This window comes from Ctenopharyngodon idella, chromosome 17 (assembly GCF_019924925.1).
Source record: "Ctenopharyngodon idella isolate HZGC_01 chromosome 17, HZGC01, whole genome shotgun sequence".
Taxonomy (NCBI): domain Eukaryota; kingdom Metazoa; phylum Chordata; class Actinopteri; order Cypriniformes; family Xenocyprididae; genus Ctenopharyngodon; species Ctenopharyngodon idella.
The window spans coordinates 20,086,883-20,107,886 of record NC_067236.1 but is presented as its reverse complement, the minus strand read 5'-3'; the positions used below and the strand labels follow the sequence as shown (position 1 = coordinate 20,107,886).

The 21,004-nt window shown below is 37.5% G+C and overlaps 2 protein-coding genes across 3 annotated transcripts; both read left to right on the top strand.

Annotated features, from left to right (window-relative positions):
* The first annotated feature begins 1,446 nt into the window (after positions 1 to 1,446).
* Positions 1,447 to 10,110, top strand: bdkrb2 (bradykinin receptor B2). Of its 2 annotated transcripts, XM_051867087.1 has the most exons (3): positions 1,453 to 1,508; positions 1,628 to 1,731; positions 6,651 to 10,110. In XM_051867087.1, exon 3 carries the CDS (start codon positions 6,655 to 6,657, stop codon positions 7,729 to 7,731), a length of 1,077 nt encoding a protein of 358 aa, XP_051723047.1. In that variant the 5' UTR covers positions 1,453 to 1,508; positions 1,628 to 1,731; positions 6,651 to 6,654; the 3' UTR covers positions 7,732 to 10,110. The 2 variants fall into 2 exon arrangements, with proteins under 2 accessions (XP_051723046.1, XP_051723047.1); XM_051867086.1 differs by lacking the exon at positions 1,628 to 1,731 and having other exon boundaries at positions 1,447 to 1,508.
* A 3,730-nt stretch (positions 10,111 to 13,840) lies between these two features.
* bdkrb1 (bradykinin receptor B1) lies at positions 13,841 to 17,624 on the top strand. The gene is made up of 2 exons (XM_051868394.1): positions 13,841 to 13,979; positions 15,066 to 17,624. The coding sequence occupies exon 2, from the start codon at positions 15,067 to 15,069 to the stop codon at positions 16,150 to 16,152; it is 1,086 nt and encodes a 361-aa protein (XP_051724354.1). The 5' UTR covers positions 13,841 to 13,979; position 15,066; the 3' UTR covers positions 16,153 to 17,624.
* Positions 17,625 to 21,004: the final 3,380 nt, after the last annotated feature.

The window sequence follows — 21,004 nt, the reverse complement described above, 5'->3', positions numbered from 1 at the left end:
ACTTCCTCAGATCACAGATAGAATTAAGTTGACAAAACTTAAATGGTTTAAGTAAGACCAACTTAATACAATTAAGTAAAGCTTACTTAATTGAATTAAGGCAACGAGTTTGCACAATTGGATTAAGTAAATTGAATAAATTTGTTTTTACAGTGTAGAAAACAGCTATTTTAAATTGTAATAATATTTCACAATATAACTGTTTTACTGTATTTTTGATCAAATAATAATTGGAAGAGACTTCTTTCAAAAAAAAAACATTAAAAAATCTTTTAATCAAACATTGGCTTATACTGCTGTTTGAATGTTTATCATTATGTATTTGGCACTATAGTGTACAGTATGCAGTACGCTAGTTCTCCATTCTGAACACAGCAAATGAAATTTAATTTAAAAACAGTTTTGCTCACCTGAATATGACCCACTATCAGAGACACATTAGTGTGTTTTACATTAGTGAACGTCTGACAGCTGCATTTCCTCAACAGAGCAACGAAAACCACTAACATACAGTAAGTGTTCAGTAAGAGCTAAATGACGCTCTCATTTGGGCCTATGAGACACTTTTAAATTGTAATCTTGAGGTCCATAAACTAACAGTTCGACCTCAATAATGGTTTTGCGGTGTCCGCTTCCCTCCATTGTGTTTTTTAAATGGAAGTGTCTTGGAATTGATTCAGACAAACATTGACTCTTATTGGATTCAGACATCCACTCAAAACAAACACTGAAACTCTGTCCATCATCTTTCATTTCGAAGATAATAAAGTTCACATAGCAACGCTCTGGCAATCATATTATAATTCTATTAAACCTTTTAGACATTTGTAGTATTTGGATTGTTAATCATTGATTCAGATGTTTCACAGAGGCACAGATTTAAAGAGCTGATCTTTACTGTGCTTGTCAGCAAGAAAATAAACTAGATTTTTACATGGTCTGAATAAAATTTGAGTGGAGTTTGTCATGTCAAACTCACTGCCACAATTTTAGCATGTTGTGGGTGGTTGCCAGGGTGTTGCTAGGGTGTTCAGGGTGGTTGCTATGTGGTTTCTTACTGTCTGAATGGCAAAAGTGTAGAATAAACAACACAAAAACTCACTCCCATAATGATGTCAGCAGCAGCCGGGATGTCGGTGGATTTGTAAACACACCTTCACAAGGTCATAACCTCATTTCTCTGATTCAGAGCATTAAATCTGACTAAATAAAACTGTCAAGCAAGATGAAAAAGAATTAAAGAAAGACTTGAGGGGTCACAGACATCCCAATACAGGGAAATACACTGTATTAATTTAAATCCAGATGCTGTTTCTGAGTATTCCAGTAACAAACAGAAGGAAAAAAGGAGGAGGGTGGAGAGCAGGTCTGACATCAGAGTAATGTGCAGCTCCCACTCTTTTAAGAGTCAGGCCGTGCCGTGTGTTCACTATAAAGCACAGTGAGCAGGAAAGCAACACATCCGCAGCAGAAACACACATCTGGATTTGCTTTTTTTTAGGAGTGAGGTACGTACAGCATTGATTCAATTACAAAACAGCGCTGCTGTCTGCCAAACAACATGTCATTTTAAATGAAATTTACTTGATGTGTGCACTGGATATCTTAAATTCATGCTTTGATTTAGAGAAATTTTGAACAACTAAAAAAGCATGTTTGCGCAAAGGAGTGTCCTAGAACGACGTGTTCTGCTTCTACAGAAGTAGAAGAACAGGAAAAAGAAAACAAAAGGTAAAAGAAAGACGTTTTGGACATGTTTGAACATTCATTATATATTTGTCAGACTTTTATAAACTTCTAAGTCTAGTTAGAGATCAAAACATGTACATTATTGTCAGGTTTATCTGTATCGGTTGGTATGAATGTCTGAAAAGAAAAAAAAAGTGTCAAAGCAAGCATATCTACAACTCCCTAGGTCTATAATCCTAGTCAATGCAAATTCCAGTTGTTAGTTCATGCCTTCATTCGGAGGATGTTTTGTCTTGGTCTTGGAGTATTTAAGGCTCAGGGTGATTCTGTACTCAGATCAGCCCGTAAAGTGTCCTCCCGTCACTGATGTTTTGTATCAATTATCTTTAAATTGATTATGTAATTGGCATGATACATTTACCTGACTAATAATAAATTGTTACATTTGAATTAATTCTCTAGTAGATTATGTTGTATCCATTGTTACTGAAAACTAAATTTTAGAGCTAACGCTTGGCATTAGTTCAAGTGTACTTGGACTGTGAAGGATAATAACGGGTACAACAGAATGTTGCTCGACCGACCTAAATAGGGTGAGCCTTACCTCTGTTTAATGTGTAACTCTAGCTAAGTGTACATGGGAAACCATGGCATGACCAAACCAAAGCTACTATCAGACAAAGTAATATCGGTCGGTTTATATCTGAAGTGGTGGTCGTGACCTCTGACTAGAGATAGTGTTGCTTTATTCAAATGTATACAGATCTATGGGGACTAAACAAAACACATTTAGAAAGAGCAAGCATTGGAGCCAGTGCCTGTCCTCCATATATGCAAAATATGCAAGTTGCGTAAGGTCTCCGAACCACCAGGGCGTCCCCTTGCTCTCAAAGATTATTTCTAGGGCTGTGCGATTAATAGAATTTTAGTTTCAGGCTTCCAGTGATTATGAAAACACGATGGAGCATTCTGTTCTTTTCCTTTAAAGCGGTGCACTGACGCTCTTTCTACGTAACATCTAAATCAGTAAAATCATAAAATACAGTCTCCTGCTGAACTCTTTGATACAAAAAAAATAAATAAATAAAAATTAAAAGTGTATTGAGCTGCGAAAGAGACGCTGTCCCCCAGACGGCGGTCTGTGCACACAATCCGAGACGGAGCAAAACACGGACAAGTATAGGCTACTTAAATAGACAGATACACACAAATATATGTCAAAATGTCACTCTTGGCAAGTTTTCACTTAAACACAGTCAGTTTTGTCTGAAGTAAACATAAACAGTTGGGAAAGTTAACAAATTCTTGTCAGTATATTAGATCTGTGCATTCGGTCTTAAAGTGACAGCAGCCTGATAAACCTGCTGTTGTCTGTCATTTAATGTTAATCAAAGAAACAAAAGAAAAAGAGAGAATCATTCACTGCTTTTCACTGAATAACTTTAGTAACTTTAATAAGAATCAATGTATATTTCTGTCATTAATTACTCACCCTCATGTCGTTCCACACCCGTGAGACCTTCATTCATCTTCAGAACACAAATTAAGATATTTTTGATAAAATCCGATGGCTCAGTGAAGCCTCCATTGACAGCAAGATAATTAACACTTTCAATGTCCAGAAAAACTACTAAAGACATATTTAAAACAGTTCATGTGACTACAGTGGTTCAACCTTAATGTTATGAAGTGACAAGAATACTTTTTGTGCGCCAAAAAAACAAACTTTTCAACAATATCTAGTGATGGGTGATTTCAAAACACTGCTTCATGAAGCTTCGAAACTTTCCGAATCTTTTGTTTTGAATCAGTGGTTTGGAGCGTGTATCAGACTACCAAAGTCACGTGATTTCAGTAAATGAGGCTTTGTTACGTCAGAAGTGTTTAGAAACATTTAGAAATTTCAATGGTTCACGTGACTTTGGCAGTTTGATACACATATTTCACAATATTACTGTTTTTATTGTGTTTGTTGTTGTTGTTGTTTGACTTTCAAAAACATTAACAAATCTTGCCAACCCCAAACTTTTGAACAGTAGACAGAATATGTTAGTTAGAGTCTTAATCATCAGGTTCAGACCATCCCATAATTCACAATCTGGGATAAACATACATAAAACACAGAACAACCTTAAAATACTTAAACAGCTTATCTAATTCACACATCATTCTTAGTTGCTTAGTCATGGTTAACCACAATTAGTAAGTCTGACTAAAAAGATTTCATCTTCTGACTACTGACCGATGAAGGGGGGAAAAAATGAATGTTGTTGCCCAAGTTTGTTCATTTCCTTCCCCTGCTGTTTTTTACCTAATCAGCAGCAGGACAGACAGTTTCCCCTGAAAACACTGGAGATGTTATGCAACTACACAACGCTTTCAGATGTCACTTCCAAGATTCACTCACATGTCGTTCCAAACATCTTTACATCATTTGGATCATAAAACACTGCTTGTTTACACAAAATGAAAGCGAGACATGTAAGTTTAGAATGACGTCACATGAGGGCCTTTTCAATTGTGGGTGAAATGTCAAGTGAACTATTGCTTTACCAAACACTACCAGTCAAAAGTTTGGAATAATTAAGATTTTTTAATTTTTGAATAAAATCTCATGCTCACCAAGGCTGCATTTATTTGATCAAAAAGTAAAAAATTAATACAATTTAAAATAACTATTTTCTGTTTTAATATATTTTAGATTACAAACATTTCTTAGTTTTATCAGTATTGAAAAAAAGCAACAAAATATTTTTGTGCAAACCATGATGCATTGTTTTTTCTTCATAATTCTTTTTTTCTCGCAAGTGCAAGTTTATATCTTGCAATTCTGACTTCTTTTTTCAGAATTCATATATAAACTTGCCATTGCAAGTTATAAAGTCCATTTCTGAGAGGAAAAAAGACTGACTTTTTTATCTCGCAATTCAGCAACAAAATATTTTTGTGCAAACCATGATACATGGTTTTTTCTTCATAATTCTTTGATGAATAGGATATGGGTGCTTTTTTTCACCACAGAATAAAACAATTTAAAAGATAACTGCGACTTTTTATCTCACAATTCTGACTTTTTTCTCTTGCAATTCTGACTTTTTTCTCTCGCAATTCTGACTTTTTTCTCTCGCAATTCTGACTTTTTTCTCTCGCAATTCTGGCTTTTTTCTCTTGCAATTCTGACTTTTTTTTCTCTTGCAATTCTGACTTTTTTCTCTCGCAATTCTGACTTTTTTCTCTCGCAATTCTGACTTTTTTCTCGCAATTCTGACTTTTTTCTCTCGCAATTCTGACTTTTTTCTCGCAATTCTGACTTTTTTCTCTCGCAATTCTGATTTTTTTCTCGCAATTCTGACTTTTTTCTCACAATTCTGACTTTTTTTCTCTTGCAATTCTGACTTTTTTCTCTCGCAATTCTGACTTTTTTCTTGCAATTCTGACTTTTTTCTCTCGCAATTCTGACTTTTTTCTCTCGCAATTCTGATTTTTTTCTCGCAATTCTGACTTTTTTCTCACAATTCTGACTTTTTTTCTCTTGCAATTCTGACTTTTTTCTCTCGCAATTCTGACTTTTTTCTCTCACAATTCTAACTTTTTTCTCGCAATTCTGACTTTTTCTCTCGCAATTCTGACTTTTTTCTTTCGCAATTCTGACTTTTCTCTTGCAATTCTGGCTTTTTTCTCTCGCAATTCTGGCTTTTTTCTCTTGCAATTCTGACTTTTTTTTCTCGCAATTCAGATATTTTTCTCGCAATTCTGACTTTTTTCTCACAATTCTGACTTTTTTTCTCACAATTCTGACTTTTTTCTCTCGCAATTCTGGCTTTTTTCTCTTGCAATTCTGACTTTTTTTTCTCGCAATTCTGACTTTTTTCTCACAATTCTGACTTTTTTTCTCTTGCAATTCTGACTTTTTTCTCACAATTCTGACTTTTTTTCTCTTGCAATTCTGACTTTTTTCTCTCGCAATTCTGACTTTTTTCTCGCAATTCTGACTTTTTTCTCTCGCAATTCTGATTTTTTTCTCGCAATTCTGACTTTTTTCTCACAATTCTGACTTTTTTCTCTCGCAATTCTGACTTTTTTCTCTCGCAATTCTGACTTTTTTCTCGCAATTCTGACTTTTTTCTCTCACAATTCTGACTTTTTTCTCGCAATTCTGACTTTTTTCTCTCGCAATTCTGACTTTTTTTCTCTTGCATTTCTAACTTTTTTCTCTCGCAATTCTGACTTTTTTTCTCTTGCAATTGTGACTTTTTTCTCACAGTTCTGACTTTTTTCTCTCGCAATTCTGACTTTTTTCTCTCACAATTCTAACTTTTTTCTCGCAATTCTGACTTTTTCTCTCGCAATTCTGACTTTTTTCTTTCGCAATTCTGACTTTTCTCTTGCAATTCTGACTTTTTTTCTCGCAAGTTTGTGCCATTGCAAGTTATAAAGTCCATTTCTGAGAGAAAAAAAGACTGACTTTATCTCGCAATTCTGACTTTATAACACCTTTGCTACTTTATATCATGCAATTCTGACTTTTTCTCGCAATTGCTAGTTTATATCATGCAATTCTGAGAAAAAAGTCAGAACTGCAAGATGTAATCTTGAAATTGCGAGAAAACAAGTCAGAATTATGAGAATTATAACTTTTTTATTCATTGGTGGAAACAAGCTTCCATAATAAAAAAAGTTCAAAAGAACAGCATTTATTTGAAATAGAATCTTCTGTGACATTATAAATGTCTTTACTGTCACTTTTGATTAATTTAATGCATCTCTACTGAATAAAAGTATTACTTTCTTGAAATCTTCCTTTAAATCTTCCTGTTGAATAATACCGTATCACAGTTTCTACAAAAATATTGAGCAGCACAACAGTTCAGAACATTGATAATAATAAGAAAAAGTCGTAATTACAAACAGAAGTGCAATTAAATGTGAAAACTGACACTAAACATCTCTTCTCTTCACAGAAACATGGAGCAAGACATAAAAGCAACAACATTGTCAATCCTTTCTACAACTCCTATGACCGTCTCCTGGAACAACCTGACCAATGACACCCAGTGTCCGCATTGGGAAGTGTGGGACTGGTTGTACATCATGCAGCCTGCTTACATGTTCGTCATCTGCGCGCTGGGAATTCTCGGGAACGTCTTCGTCCTGCTGGTCTTCGGCCTCCATAAGAAAGCATGTACGGTGGCGGAAATCTACCTCGGGAATCTGGCGGCCGCCGACCTCCTGTTGGTTTTGTGTCTGCCGTTCTGGGCGATCAACATCGCCAATGGGTTTGAATGGCGATTTGGGTCAGTTATGTGCCGTCTGGTCAACACGGGCATCAGAATGAACATGTTTTGCAGTGTTTACTTGCTTGTTTTGGTCAGCGCTGATCGTTACGTTGCACTCGTCCATGCCCTGTCACGCGGTAGAATGAGACGACCACGATACGCCAAGCTCAACTGCATCGCCGTTTGGTGCTTTGGATTAATACTCAACATCCCAACACTTCATTTCCGGGATACTCAATTCATCCCAGAGCTGAACATCACGGCTTGCATTCTGGACTATCCGAGTCCCGATGTTGGCCTAGTTTGTGACATCCTTCTCATTTTGCTCGGCTTCATCATCCCAATTTTGGTGATCTCCTACTGCACACTGAAGATCATTCGAGCCCTGAGCGAGCAAGTCGTCGACCGCTTTAATGCGGAAAACACGGAAAGAAAAGCCACCATCCTGGTGCTGGTCGTGCTGTTGGTGTTTCTCTTGTGTTGGGTGCCCTTTCACCTCGTGACCCTCATGGATATCCTGATGCGCTTCGGCGTCCTCGGAGGATGCAGCTTTCAATCCGGTCTCGATGTCTCCAATCAGATATTCACCTACCTGGCTTTGAGCAACAGCGTGCTGAACCCGATACTCTACGTGATCGTGGGCAAGAACTTCAGGAAGAAAGTCAAAGAGCTGATGAAGCAACTCACAGAGAAGAAAACAGATTCGACAAGCGATTCAACGAGATCACAGCTCTCGTCAACCTTAAAGACCTTCACAACATATTAAGACCATTATTTATACAATGTTCATAGGTAATTATAATTTATAATGTTTGTTTAATTGTCAGTTTTTATGTATACTGTAAAAAAATATTTTTTGAAATTGTAAATAAAACATATTATTGGTATTTTAGTTTTTCTACTTCAAAATTTCACATTTAATTCAATGCCATTTCTTTGTAATTCTTTGTGAAAATTAGCAATTTTTGAGTGAAAATTGTTTAAGTAAATTGTACACCATTTTTTTCCAGGTTACAAAGGGTGTACATTTTTCATTTTATGTTTTGAGTTGGTGGTATTTTTGAAAGTAATTTTTTTTTTTTTGTATGCTGATGTCATGCTGATGTTAAAAATAATTAAGCTCTGAAATTAATGGAAGGATATTGCAATCAAACTCACAATTACACTCAAAACTCCAGATTGCATAGATGTTTGCATGTCACTTTGCATATTAAGCATCTGCTAAATGAATAGTAGTATTTAAAAGCAGTGTTATTATTACAAAATACTTAAAGGCCCACTGAAGTGCCTTGAAATGCCCAGCATTATTCAATGTGTTGACGTAATAAAAAGACAGGGTGGGACATATATCGAACAACTCCTCCCCTTTTTTAAAAATAGCCAATAGCATTTTGTTTATATCACAACTGGCCGGAGCTGTTGAGCTTGGTAAAGCCTCAGTTTCCTTCTAATATTTAACCGTTTCTCCTTCTGTGCAGAATTCAAATGGGTCCGATACGTTTTGTGGTCTGCGCTGATTCGCGCATATGATCCACTCTATGCTATCGTATCTCTGGACCAGAGCAGACTGTGTGCGCGGCAGTTCGCCTGACACTAACATGAAACCAGACTTCATTCACCTCAATGGAAAGCATATTTACACTGTCTGAATCGTTCCCTATCCTCTATATAGTGCACTATGTGCCATTCACCATGTAGAAACTAGTAATTGTGTGAACAAATGACTGATTTCAGCCTCTGCTTCAGCATCGATTTATAATGTAGGGGGGCGGGACGCTTCAGATTCTAGAGAGCATTTGATTGGACAGAAAATCTGATGAGTGCAGAGTGGTGTCATCAAAATCATTGATCCATATTGGCGGTACATTTTAAATGCTTATATTTTCTAAATGCGATTTTGTCATTGTTTTGGGAGAACACTATAGCTTATAGATAACAGTGAGGCTAATATATTCATACTAAAACCCAAAAAATTGATTTCAGGGGTACATTAGGATAATGCAAAGGCACTACTGTGGCAATATGGCAGTTTTTTGTGTGTGTAATGCATGTTAAATATCAGACAAATACAGACTGTCAGAGAAAGTCAAAGAGCTGATAAAGCATCTTTAGGCTGGAGTACACTACATGACTTCTAAACAGATTTTAAAACACTAGGCATCATGCTCTTGCTGACTTTGTAAATGGTTACAAAGACTAACTGGGCATCATACACTAAATGACTAGTCGTTCTGAACACAACAAACTCACACAGAAACATGAGTGGATAGACGCGGTCAGTATGGACTCTACAGATCACAACAGAAGTTAGAGGTGAGTGGTGCAGTCAGTTGTTTTATGATAATTTGTTATGCATATTCTGTTAATTTACTTTTGTATTTTTATTGTATTTTATTGGCAGAAGGAGAACATGTTTTTGATATGCTCAGACAGTATGGAATTATAGTCTGAAGCTAAAAAAATCTGAGAGTCGGTGTCCATCATACACTACTGTAACTCCGACTGCCTGAAATCTGCAGAATGGCGCAGACTTTCAGCAACTATTATCAAATCTAGACTGCAAATTGGGGTGAAAATATGAACACGTAGTCACGTAGTGTCCAGCCTTTAAGAAAACAGCTCTCATCAACTTTAAAGATGAGACAACATATTAAAGGGATAGTTAGAAATAGAGACAGAAAATTGTGTCATCATTTACTCACCCTAAAATTGTTCCAAACCTGTATGCATTTCTTTATTCTGCTGAACACAAAAGATATATTGAAGTATGTTGGTAACCAAACAGTTTACTTCTTCCATAGTATTTTTTCTCCATACTATGGAAGTCAATAGGGCCCATTAATTGTTTGGTTACCCATATTCTTCAAAATATCTTCTTTTTTGTTCAGCAAAAGAAAGAAATTCATACAGGTTTGAAGCAACTTGAAGGTGAGTAAATGATGACACAATTTTCATTTTAGGGTGAACTGTCCCTTTATGTATACAGTGTTCATAGGCACAAATTGTTTGTCAAATGTTTGTTAAATATGTCAGTTTTGATGTATGTGGTGTTACTCATTTTAAAATAGTGTACATTTCTGAAGTGAGAATCTGGAAAATCTATAATATGTGGCGAAATGTATAAATGTAGATGCTAGTTTTTAAACGCATTTTGTTATCCTTATGAAATACTGTGGTTCTTGTTCAAAAACATGGTACTATCATGGAACTTTTTGTCAGTGCATTGCATGTAAAATATCAGACAGACCTTCGAGCAATGATGATGTCTGCAGACTGTGTCTTTTTCCAGTGTTTGTTTCCAGGGTCAGAAAATGACTAGTTGGTCAAATTAAAGAATGTGCGACAGACTTTCCAGTAATGACTCCTCACCCATTTCCCTTTGTGCTTCTATGAATAACACCCTCCTAAACAGTGTTTTTGCAGTGATACCTCAATGGCCAGACGTTTTCAAGAAGCCTGCGGTCAGTAACGGAAGTGGGACCGTCATGATCGCGGGTGGGTGGCTGTAATCTGTCAGCGTTCCCTCAAATAAAGCATACATGTTCTTAAATGAGTGGTATAAATTCAGTATAGTCTTTTAAACAAAACCTTTGCCTTTAAAAATAACATCTCTTGGCTGCATTTCCAGTGCTTGAAAGCATTTGAATGCATGGAATGGATTTTTCTTTTTCTTTTCTAAAAATATAAAACATGTCAAATAACTTTAGTTAACTGAATACATTCTCATTCTGAATCATTCTATCAGTCCCTCCCCCCTCCCACTCCCCTTCAATCCACTTCAGCTTCGCATTAAACAACACTCACCTCTGAAACTGTAAACAAAAGAAGTTATCTTAGAAAATGACCAGCTGCAAAGCATTCCTGAGTTTACTCATCTTCAGTAGTTGTGCCTGACAGCTATAACTTGTTATACCATTTTAAATTCATTCAAGCTTCCTCAGAAAGAGCATCTGAATAGTCATGAAGAGTTTGTTAAATAGTTGTTGAGTGAACTACCCCTTTAACTTTAAGAAATAAAACATCTGTTCTCATGAGGCTCAGTAAACTCAGGCAAGTATATTCAGATTTTAGTTTTATATTGAAATTTTTCATCCAGATGTACAAATGTGTACTAATGTACAAAAAATCTGTTAGTTATTATAAACAATAGGCCTATTTAGAGAATTTATGAAAAATAACCCAAAGCAACACTTCGGAACACAGACTGGAACTGTACATCTAACATAAATATTACTTCAGTTAGTAAATTTCTTAAATGCATTCAATATTAAATATAAAAACATTACGCCTTGAAGCAGAAGCACTGAACCCCATAACAGATTACAAGGAATTCATAACAGGTATATTTTGGCAATCACACTTTAAATGTGTGAGCCATTTTGTCACTTTCAGTGACATTTGGGCCAAGTTACAATTCATTTCTGATGCCATACATCAGCTCACACTCTCTCTCTCACACACAGAAACTGATGTGAAGCAGATCTCACACTGACCTCTGCTGGTAGAAGTGCTGCATTACAAGTGTATTTTATAGCTGAAACCTCCATCTATCTATCTTGGGAGCCATCTATTCATCCATCCATCCATCCAACCAAACGTCCATCCATCCATCCATCCATCCATCCATCCATCCTCCATCCATCCATCTATCCGTCTGTCCATCCATCCATCCATCCATCCATCCATCCATCCATCATCTATCTGTCTATCCATCCATCCATCCATCCATCCGTCCACCCGTCCGTCCATCTATCCATCCATCCATCATCCATCCATCCATCTGTCTATCCATCCATCTATCCGTCTGTCCATCCATCCATCCATCCATCCATCATCCAACATCCATCCATCATCCATCCATCCATCCATCCATCCATCCATCTATCTATCTGTCTATCCATCCATCTCTCCATCTATCCATCCATCCATCCATCCATCCATCCGTCCATCTATCTATCTATCCATCCATCCATCCATCCATTCATCTGTCCATCCATCCATCTACCCGTCCGTCCATCTATCCATCCATCCATCATCCATCCATCCATCTGTCTATCCATCCATCTATCCGTCTGTCCATCCATCCATCCATCCATCCATCCATCCATCCATCATCCAACATCCATCCATCATCCATCCATCCATCCATCCATCCATCTATCTATCTGTCTATCCATCCATCTCTCCATCTATCCATCCATCCATCCATCCATCCGTCCATCTATCTATCTATCTATCCATCCATCCATCCATTCATCTGTCCATCCATCCATCTACCCGTCCGTCCATCCATCCATCCATCCATCCATCTGTCTATCCATCCATCCATTCATCTGTCCATCCATCCATCTATCCGTCCGTCCATCCATCCATCCATCCATCCGTCCATCTATCCATCTATCCATCCATCCATCATCCATCATCCATCCATCCATCCATCCATCCATCCATCCATCTGTCTATCCATCCATCTATCCGTCTGTCCATCCATCCATCCATCCATCATCCAACATCCATCCATCATCCATCCATCCATCCATCCATCTATCTATCTGTCTATCCATCCATCTCTCCATCTATCATCCATCCATCCATCCATCCGTCCATCTATCTATCTATCCATCCATCCATTCATCTGTCCATCCATCCATCTACCCGTCCGTCCATCCATCCATCCATCCATCCATCTGTCTATCCATCCATCCATTCATCTGTCCATCCATCCATCTATCTGTCCATCCATCCATCCATCCATCCATCTATCTATCTGTCTATCCATCCATCTCTCCATCTATTATCCATCCATCCATCCATCCATCCGTCCATCTATCTATCTATCCATCCATCCATTCATCTGTCCATCCATCCATCTACCCGTCCGTCCATCCATCCATCCATCCATCCATCTGTCTATCCATCCATCCATCCATCTATCCATCTATCCATCCATCCATCCATCCGTCCATCCGTCCGTCCGTCCATCCATCCATCCATCCATCCATCCATCCATCCATCCATCCGTCTATCCATCCGTCCATCCGTCCGTCCGTCTGTCCATCCATCCATCCATCCGTCCGTCTGTCCATCCATCTATCCATCCATCTATCCATCAATCCATCCATCATCCATCCATCCATCCATCATCCATCCATCCATCCATCCATTCATCATCTATCCATCCATCCATCATCCATCCATCCATCCATCCATCCATCCATTCATCCGTCTATCCATCCGTCCATCCGTCTGTCCGTCTGTCCATCCATCCATCTATCCATCAATCCATCCATCATCTATCCGTCCATCCATCAGTCCATCCATCCATCCATCTATCCGTCCATCCATCCATCATCCATCCATCCATCCATCCAACCAACCGTCCATCCATCCATCCATCCATCCATCCATCCATCCATCCATCATCTATCCATCCGTCTGTCCGTCCGTCCATCCATCCATCTATCTGTCTATCCATCATCCATCCATCCATCCATCCATTAATTTATAGAAGTACAAATATTCCATCTCTCAATTAATATAATCTCATAAAAACTGCATGTATAATAAATATAGTTTATAATAAGGTCACACTGTTTGACAGTGCAGCTGCCCAAATTTCTGTCATTTTAGTGTTATATGTACTATTAGTATTAAGTGAAGTATGTAATACTTTCTAATAAGGAAACAAATCAGTCTGCAAATAAATCAAGCGTAATATCCAGAGTTGTGGCCCACGGATGTTGTGTTTGCATTACTCTGAAGTCTTCATCTGTCTCTCTTCAGTGTGTTTTATTAGTGCTCGTGTGTTCAACTAGAGAAGACAGTCTGAAGGATAAACAGATTCTCCTCGGCAGGAGCTCGATGGCTGTGGAGGAATGTGGTTGTATAGACAGAGCTGTTCTCTGTCTCTTACTGAATGTTCCTTCTACAAGAACAAGAAGATTTTGAGGATAAAGTGAAGACTTTCAGTCCACCAGAAAAACACTCGCAAAGAAAGTTACTCCTGGTGTAAAGGTAAGTAAAGGTCATTTATTATTTATCATTTAAAGTGGCTTCAAATAGTATTTGGATGCTTTTATCATACTTACAATAATGTTAACACCACTGCATTAGATCAGGAATAGACACAATGCTTTTTAACGCTAGGTATTTCATTTTATCATTTCAAACACAAACAAATCTTTATTAAATGTTTTGCTTGTGCATTTTTTTAACAATAAATCAGTGAGATTACGTGTTCATTTAAAAAAAAAAGTTAACAATTTCGTGAAAATCATAAAAATGTAAAATTAAAATAAATAATTTTAAAATAAAAACAATAAGATTAAATTTTTTATTTGTGTACCTGAGAACTGTGAACATGCAAATATGTTGTTTAATTATTATATAAATTACACTTTTTTGATATATCTAATGCAAACACATGCAGACATTATCAAAATGTAACTTAAGAAATTATAAAATGTAACTTAAGAGTCTATACTTTTTGAATTCACAATCTGATTATAATTAAAGGCGGCAACTGAACTTAAGTTGAAATTTTTTTTACAGTGCATAATATTAAGATTTCAAATTTGAAACCAAAGTAAAAGCTATGGAAGCTTGTTTCCACCACTGAATAAAAAAAATAAAAAGGGTAATTGTGACTTTTTATTTCACAATTCTGACTTTTTTCTCAGAAATGTGTGATATAAACTCACAATTGTGAGTTATAAAGTCAGAATTGCAAGTTATAAAGTCAAAATTGTGAGTTATAAAGTCAGAATTGTGTGATATAGAGTAAGAATCTTTTCTAACTTGCAGTTGCAAGTTTATATTTTAGAATTCTGAAAATAGAAGTCAGAATTGTGAGATATAAATTCAAAACTGCAAGAAAAATGTCAGAATTGCAAGAAAAAAGTCAGACTTGCAAGTTTATATCTTGCAATTCTGACTTTATTTCTCACAATTGCGAGTTCATATAAACTGTGAGATAAAAAGTCGCAATTACCTTTATTCAGTGGTGGAAACAAGCTTCCATAAAAAGCAGTTGAGAAGATTGTCTAATGCTGTGAGTTCATGATGTTCCAGCTGATGTCCAGCAGCTCTTTTATCTTCTAGGATGCAACCAGAACAGCTTGTGTCAATGGTGACACTTCAGCCTCCAAACACATCCGCCACTCCAGCATACATGGAGTTTTTCAACTCAACAGACTGGCAACTAGTCTATTCCATTATCCCACCGTACATCTTCATCGTGTGCTTGACAGGAATTCTAGGAAATTCTTTCGTATTGCTAGTTTTCTTGCTCCAGCGAAGCCGATGGTCCGTCCCTGAGATCTACCTTGGTAATCTGGCACTGGCTGACCTCATCCTACTAGTCTGTCTGCCTTTTTGGGCGATGAACATCCTTAACTATTTCATGTGGTCTTATGGGGAATTCATGTGCAAGGTCGTCAACCTCTCCATCAACGTCAACATGTACACCAGCATCTACATGCTGGTCATGGTGAACGTGGACCGCTACCTCGCGCTCGTCTTGACCATGAAGGCCAGATGGCTGCGGCGGAAACGCTACGCCAAACTCATTTGTGTTGTTCTTTGGCTGTTTGGTGTGGGAATGGGTTGTCCGACTGCCGTAATCCGAAAACTTAAAGAAATTCCGGCTCACCAAGCCGTCGAATGCATGCTGGATTATCCCAGTAAAAGTTGGAGAGTGGCTCATCTTATGCAACTAAACCTGGTGGGATTTGCTCTGCCGTTCCTGGTCATCACATTCTGCTGTTTCAATATCGTCCGAGCCTTGAAGCGGAGGAGAGACAACGGTAACTGGGAAGACAGAAACGACAGGAAGGCTACGATCCTGGTGTGCGCCGTCACCTTGTTCTTTCTCGTCTGCTGGGGCCCGTTTCACTTCGTAACTTTCATCGATATACTCTGTGATCTGTTGGTTTTGGATGAGAATAAGTGGTACAACTTCTTAAATATTGGAAACCAGTTTTCCGTATACTTGGCGTTCTCAAACAGCTGCCTGAATCCGGGGCTCTACGTCTGCACAGGAAACTATTTCAGGAGGAAAGTCAGCAGCATCTATAACAGAAGAAAACGCTCCTTGGATGTGACTACTCAGCAGCGGACGGTTTTAACATCTACGACAACTGGCAATCAAATCAAGCCGGTTGTGTTATATGAGAAAGACTATTGTTAGATTTTTATAACACAGCCATGATCTTCATCAATGCACATTGTGACTCCAATATTAGGGGCTTTCGCACCGGAGGAATCTTTTCATAGTCTCTAGAAATAATGGTGGAAGTATCCACTTCACATCGCAGGAACTGGGAACGAATTTAGTTATAAGAACTCCTTTTGGGGGAACCAAATTAGCTCCTACTTCAGAGTAGGGTCTAACCCAGCACAATAGGAACTACCAGTGACGTAAGCATACGTTGATTGGTCAAATACATACCATATATATTCAAGCCGTGTATTTTAAAGTGTCACAAGACATAAACTTACAGAAAGCTAATTTTAACGGCATTTACCTGTCGCCTTTGTCTGCGTTGTGTTCTTTTCTCAGCCTCGATGATATGTAGCACCACAAGTTGTCATAAGAGATTTCGTCTCTTAATTCTCCTTTTTGCTCTTTCCATCACATAACTTATATGTCTGCATTCCATCTCCGCTATCACGAAATCCATGACACAACAAAAACACAGCTCCGATCAAGGCGTCCTCCAATCTCCAGTTGTTGACGTGAGACTGTCCTCCAAAAAAACACGACCCTATAAGTTTCAACCACCTTCATTACGACCTATATTTACATTTTAAAGTCATGCGCCCTCTAGCTGGCGTAAAAATAATGAAAGTGTCGTGTTACATCTGTCGTCATGAAATGACGTATGACTGTCGTTACCAATCAGAATGCGTGTTCATTTAAATGCAATGCATGGACTTTTTACACCATTTGTCCTATTTCCATTCAGCAAAACTAAAATTGTTTTTATTAACAACTACACACACCCTACCCCTAAACCTACCCTTAGTGATTTATAGTGCATATACACTTTATGAGCACATGCGTTCCCTGGGATCGAACCCACGATCGCATGATCACATGATTGCATATTGTTATATATTGCAATGAGCTACGCGAAACCCAAAATATGACGCAGATAAAAGGGAACAATGCATTAAAATGAAAGTGTCTTGTTGTCGATAGGGGCGCAACTTTAGCAAACACTCATATGGGTCGTATTTCAGGGAAGTGACAAAGGACCTATATAGGCGTATTGGTTGGAGAACATGTTGGTTGACGTTGCTGAATGCCGTGCTTAAATGACTTCGCTGTTGGTCGGTTTAAGTCACTTCAGAGTTCCTACTGGCGGTGCGAATGCAAACAGGAAAAATGGCCCTAGGCTAGAGGAGCATTTAGTTCTCTGGGAACCATCCTGGTGTGCGTTTCCCAAAAGCATTGTTAGCCAACTAACATCGCAAGTTCCATCGTTACTAACAGTTCAACAATTTGGTGTTTCCCGAAACCATAGTTCAAACGAACTTGTGTGGTTCGATGTCGAAGCATAGTTTCTTGTTTTTATGACATGTGGTTCATGTAAATCTGCGGAGCCCCGCACATGACATGCAAGAAAAAAAAAAAATTGTGCGCACGATTTACTAATTCATTCCCTCGATTTACTAAATCGTGCACATGATTTACTATTTCGTTCCCTCGATTTATAAATCATGCGCATGATTTATAAATCGTGGGAATGAAATAGTAAATCGTGCACACGTTTTAGTAAATCGAGGGAATGAAATATAAATCATGCGCACGTTTTAGTAAATCGAGGGAACGAATTAATAAATCGTGCGCATGATTTAGCCTACTATTTTTTTCCTGCATGTCACGTCCGGGGCTCCGTATAAATCATTATCTTGAGCAAAATAAGCAAGCTGACATTAAGTACAATGTATATATTTTATTTTGAATATATACAAATGTCATTTACGTATTTAGGTTTAACAAGAGATTTTAAGTACCGTTTTTGCAGAGTGCGCATGTGCGTATGTGCTCTGGTACGTAAGAACGAGCCTATGATTGAATCTGGAAATCAAGCAAAATAACTGAGAAAAATGAGAATTAGTCCTCAGATGCCATGTCCGTAATTTATAGCAAAAAAAATCTAGCATTAATTCGATCTCAAACGGATTAATTTAAAGAAGTTATTACTCCACCTCTTGCGTGACATTAGTAACCAACGTGGTTGAACGACAGGTTTGTGACAATACGGTTCCGGGAAACAGTCGTGACTAGCTAGTTGATTTGTTCAATGATGCATCGCATAGACATAATAAATACATAGACGCCCTATTGGCCGCTTTGGACTGTTACTGCGATACGTCAACGGGTCCACCATATTGTGTGGGGCAAGACTTCTCATTAAACAAATGCAAGTAAACGGGGAGACAAAAAGCGCAATAACATTTACATTTCTCAACCATTTTCAACGGTTTATGATCTGCGTGAAGTACGAAAATGGTTTTGTCTCCAATTACTCAGAATATCGCTAGTTTGAACTTGAAAATTATTCATTGTCATAAGGAATTGTGAAAATTCAAGCTTCTCAAGCATAGATTTGGTTTATTTTTCAAGGTTAATAATTGAGGAGACGTTCCTAATGTAGTATAATTTAATGTACCTGAAATGTGCACATCGATTTTAATTGTTGAAATGGCTTTTTCTGCCTTCAACAACCGCATTTTAGCTTGTTCCCTCATGCCTTTAGCTTTTCCTGTTGAATCACATAACAGGACGTCACAGGACAATTTCAAACATGAAGATAATTTGCATCTCAAAACCTTATGAATCTAAAGCATTTATCTTAAGGCACTTATAATTTATTTCTATATGTGTTGCCTCCGAACCTTATGCTTGCAGTTTAACAGACAAATGTTTGCTTTATTATTCATAAACCAACAATAAACGTCTTTTTAGACATTTTATATTATACTAAAAAAGACAAAATTGTCTCCATTTTAAATGGACAGCATTATATTGAACTGTCTGGCAACTTTATTAGTAGGCCCAATAATATAATAACTGAAAAAATAGCAGATAGTATAGGCCTATCATAAATTGTAAAATAATATAGTCAATAAAATAAAAATAGCAAATAAAATAGTGAGTAGTGAATAGTTCAATCATATAATAATATAGTATAATAATATCATAATAATAATAACAGTTTCTCGTGGAAATGCAGAGAACAGTCCACTGACAGGCTTTCTTCGGGTTTGTGTTGTCCTGGTTCCACTGGCTAAACTGGGGTAAAAATGAGGTAAAAGAAAGAAAAAAAAACTTCTGACAGTCTGAGCTGTTCTGTCAAGGTCCTCTGGCTTCGTTGGCTAGCTTTTAATAGTCTGACTTTTGGTGGTCAGCTGTCAAAATAATGTTATAATGACTAAATAAAACCAGAAACAGCTGTTCAGACTTACATGTGAAAAGTAATTCCCCTATATGTGGTTTGGATTGTGCGACGGTTTGTAAAATCTCAAAATAGTCAGGCATCTTTTCTTCAGTCCACTTATGAGAGTTACAGCATGTTGCCCCGCACAATATGGTGGTGCCGTTGACGTGCGATCCAGCGGGCAATAGGGCGTTTATGTATTTTATTATGGTGCATCGTACTATGGTAGTGAAGCAGCGAGTTGCGTCGTTGTACGGGAAACACAACCCTGGTTGCTAGTTCCTATAACTAAGTTCCTATAAATACCCGGTGTGAAAGCCCCTATTGTTGCAATTATGGTTCCCACTCTTTTTGACCAAACACACTTTTTAGATATGCATTTTAGATATTTGTTTTACCCAATTAACTATACGTGTTATACATACTGTATATATACATGTGTGTGTGTGTGTGTGTGTGTGTGTGTGTCTTCATTCAGATGCAAAAGCAGCACAGGAAACACTGTTGTGTTTACGTGCTACTCATGAAATCCTGTTATTACTGCCACTGTGACAATTTTCTTTAGCCTCAGAACGGGCAGAATTATGAGGTTGAAAGTGAAAGGTTCATCCACAGGTTCATCCATCTCATCATACTCCTCCATCTCGTTTAGATAAAAATATCTTTAAAATCAAAAAGGAGAAAAACTTGCAGCTCGACAGTTGAACAAAGCATGCCGTCACTCATCTTGAAATCATATGATTCGATTCGCATCTTCTGATTGGTTCTGTGAGCTTAGAGGCTTTTGCCGACAAAGGGAAGTGGCGTTTAGAGGTTTCTGCCAATGAACCGGTATTTCTGAATGGGCTGAAGCTGGGATTTAGCTGATCTGAAGCGAAAGTATTTGATGAACGTATACTATGTGCGGAGATATCATCTCATTTTTGACAGAGGTGGCGTTTAGCAGCTTTTGCATCGGAAGTCTTCATATATAATTACCTTATTATAGATATTTAGATAGTTTAGTGGGGGGTAATTGAGAATGAATGTGAGAGGAGGCAGTGCCTCCATCGCGCTATGATTGGATATGATCGGTTATGATTGGACATGATTGGTTCGTGCGATAAATCCCGCCTCTTGTTTTCATGCGCATTCTCGTCGAATCGGCCTTAATGAAGACAGTGATGGCGTTAATGGAAAGACTAATTAAAAAGTAAGTAAACAACTGTCACGCTTTATTTCATGTCAAAATCAAACTCGAAATGGCCTGAAAACATGATGACTTCAGGGGTTTTAGTGAGCGATCAGCGTGGTGAAATTAAAGGTACATCTTCGTGTCTGTGAGTGAGCGACCAGTGTGTACAAGCTTGATGACTGCTGAAAATAAACTGACTATTAAAAAGAAAAGCTGAATGTTAGTTTATAAATAACATATATATTGTTTAAATTGTTATTGCCTTTAGTTATTATTTTGGAATAAATTTAAAAATGCATAAAAACACCAACTTTATGAAATTTATACTTGGTTTTAATAAATAGAACATTACATAGTGTAAAAATACAAAATAAAATTGTATTTGGTCTCTCTTTTTATGTAAGGTTAACTTAAACATT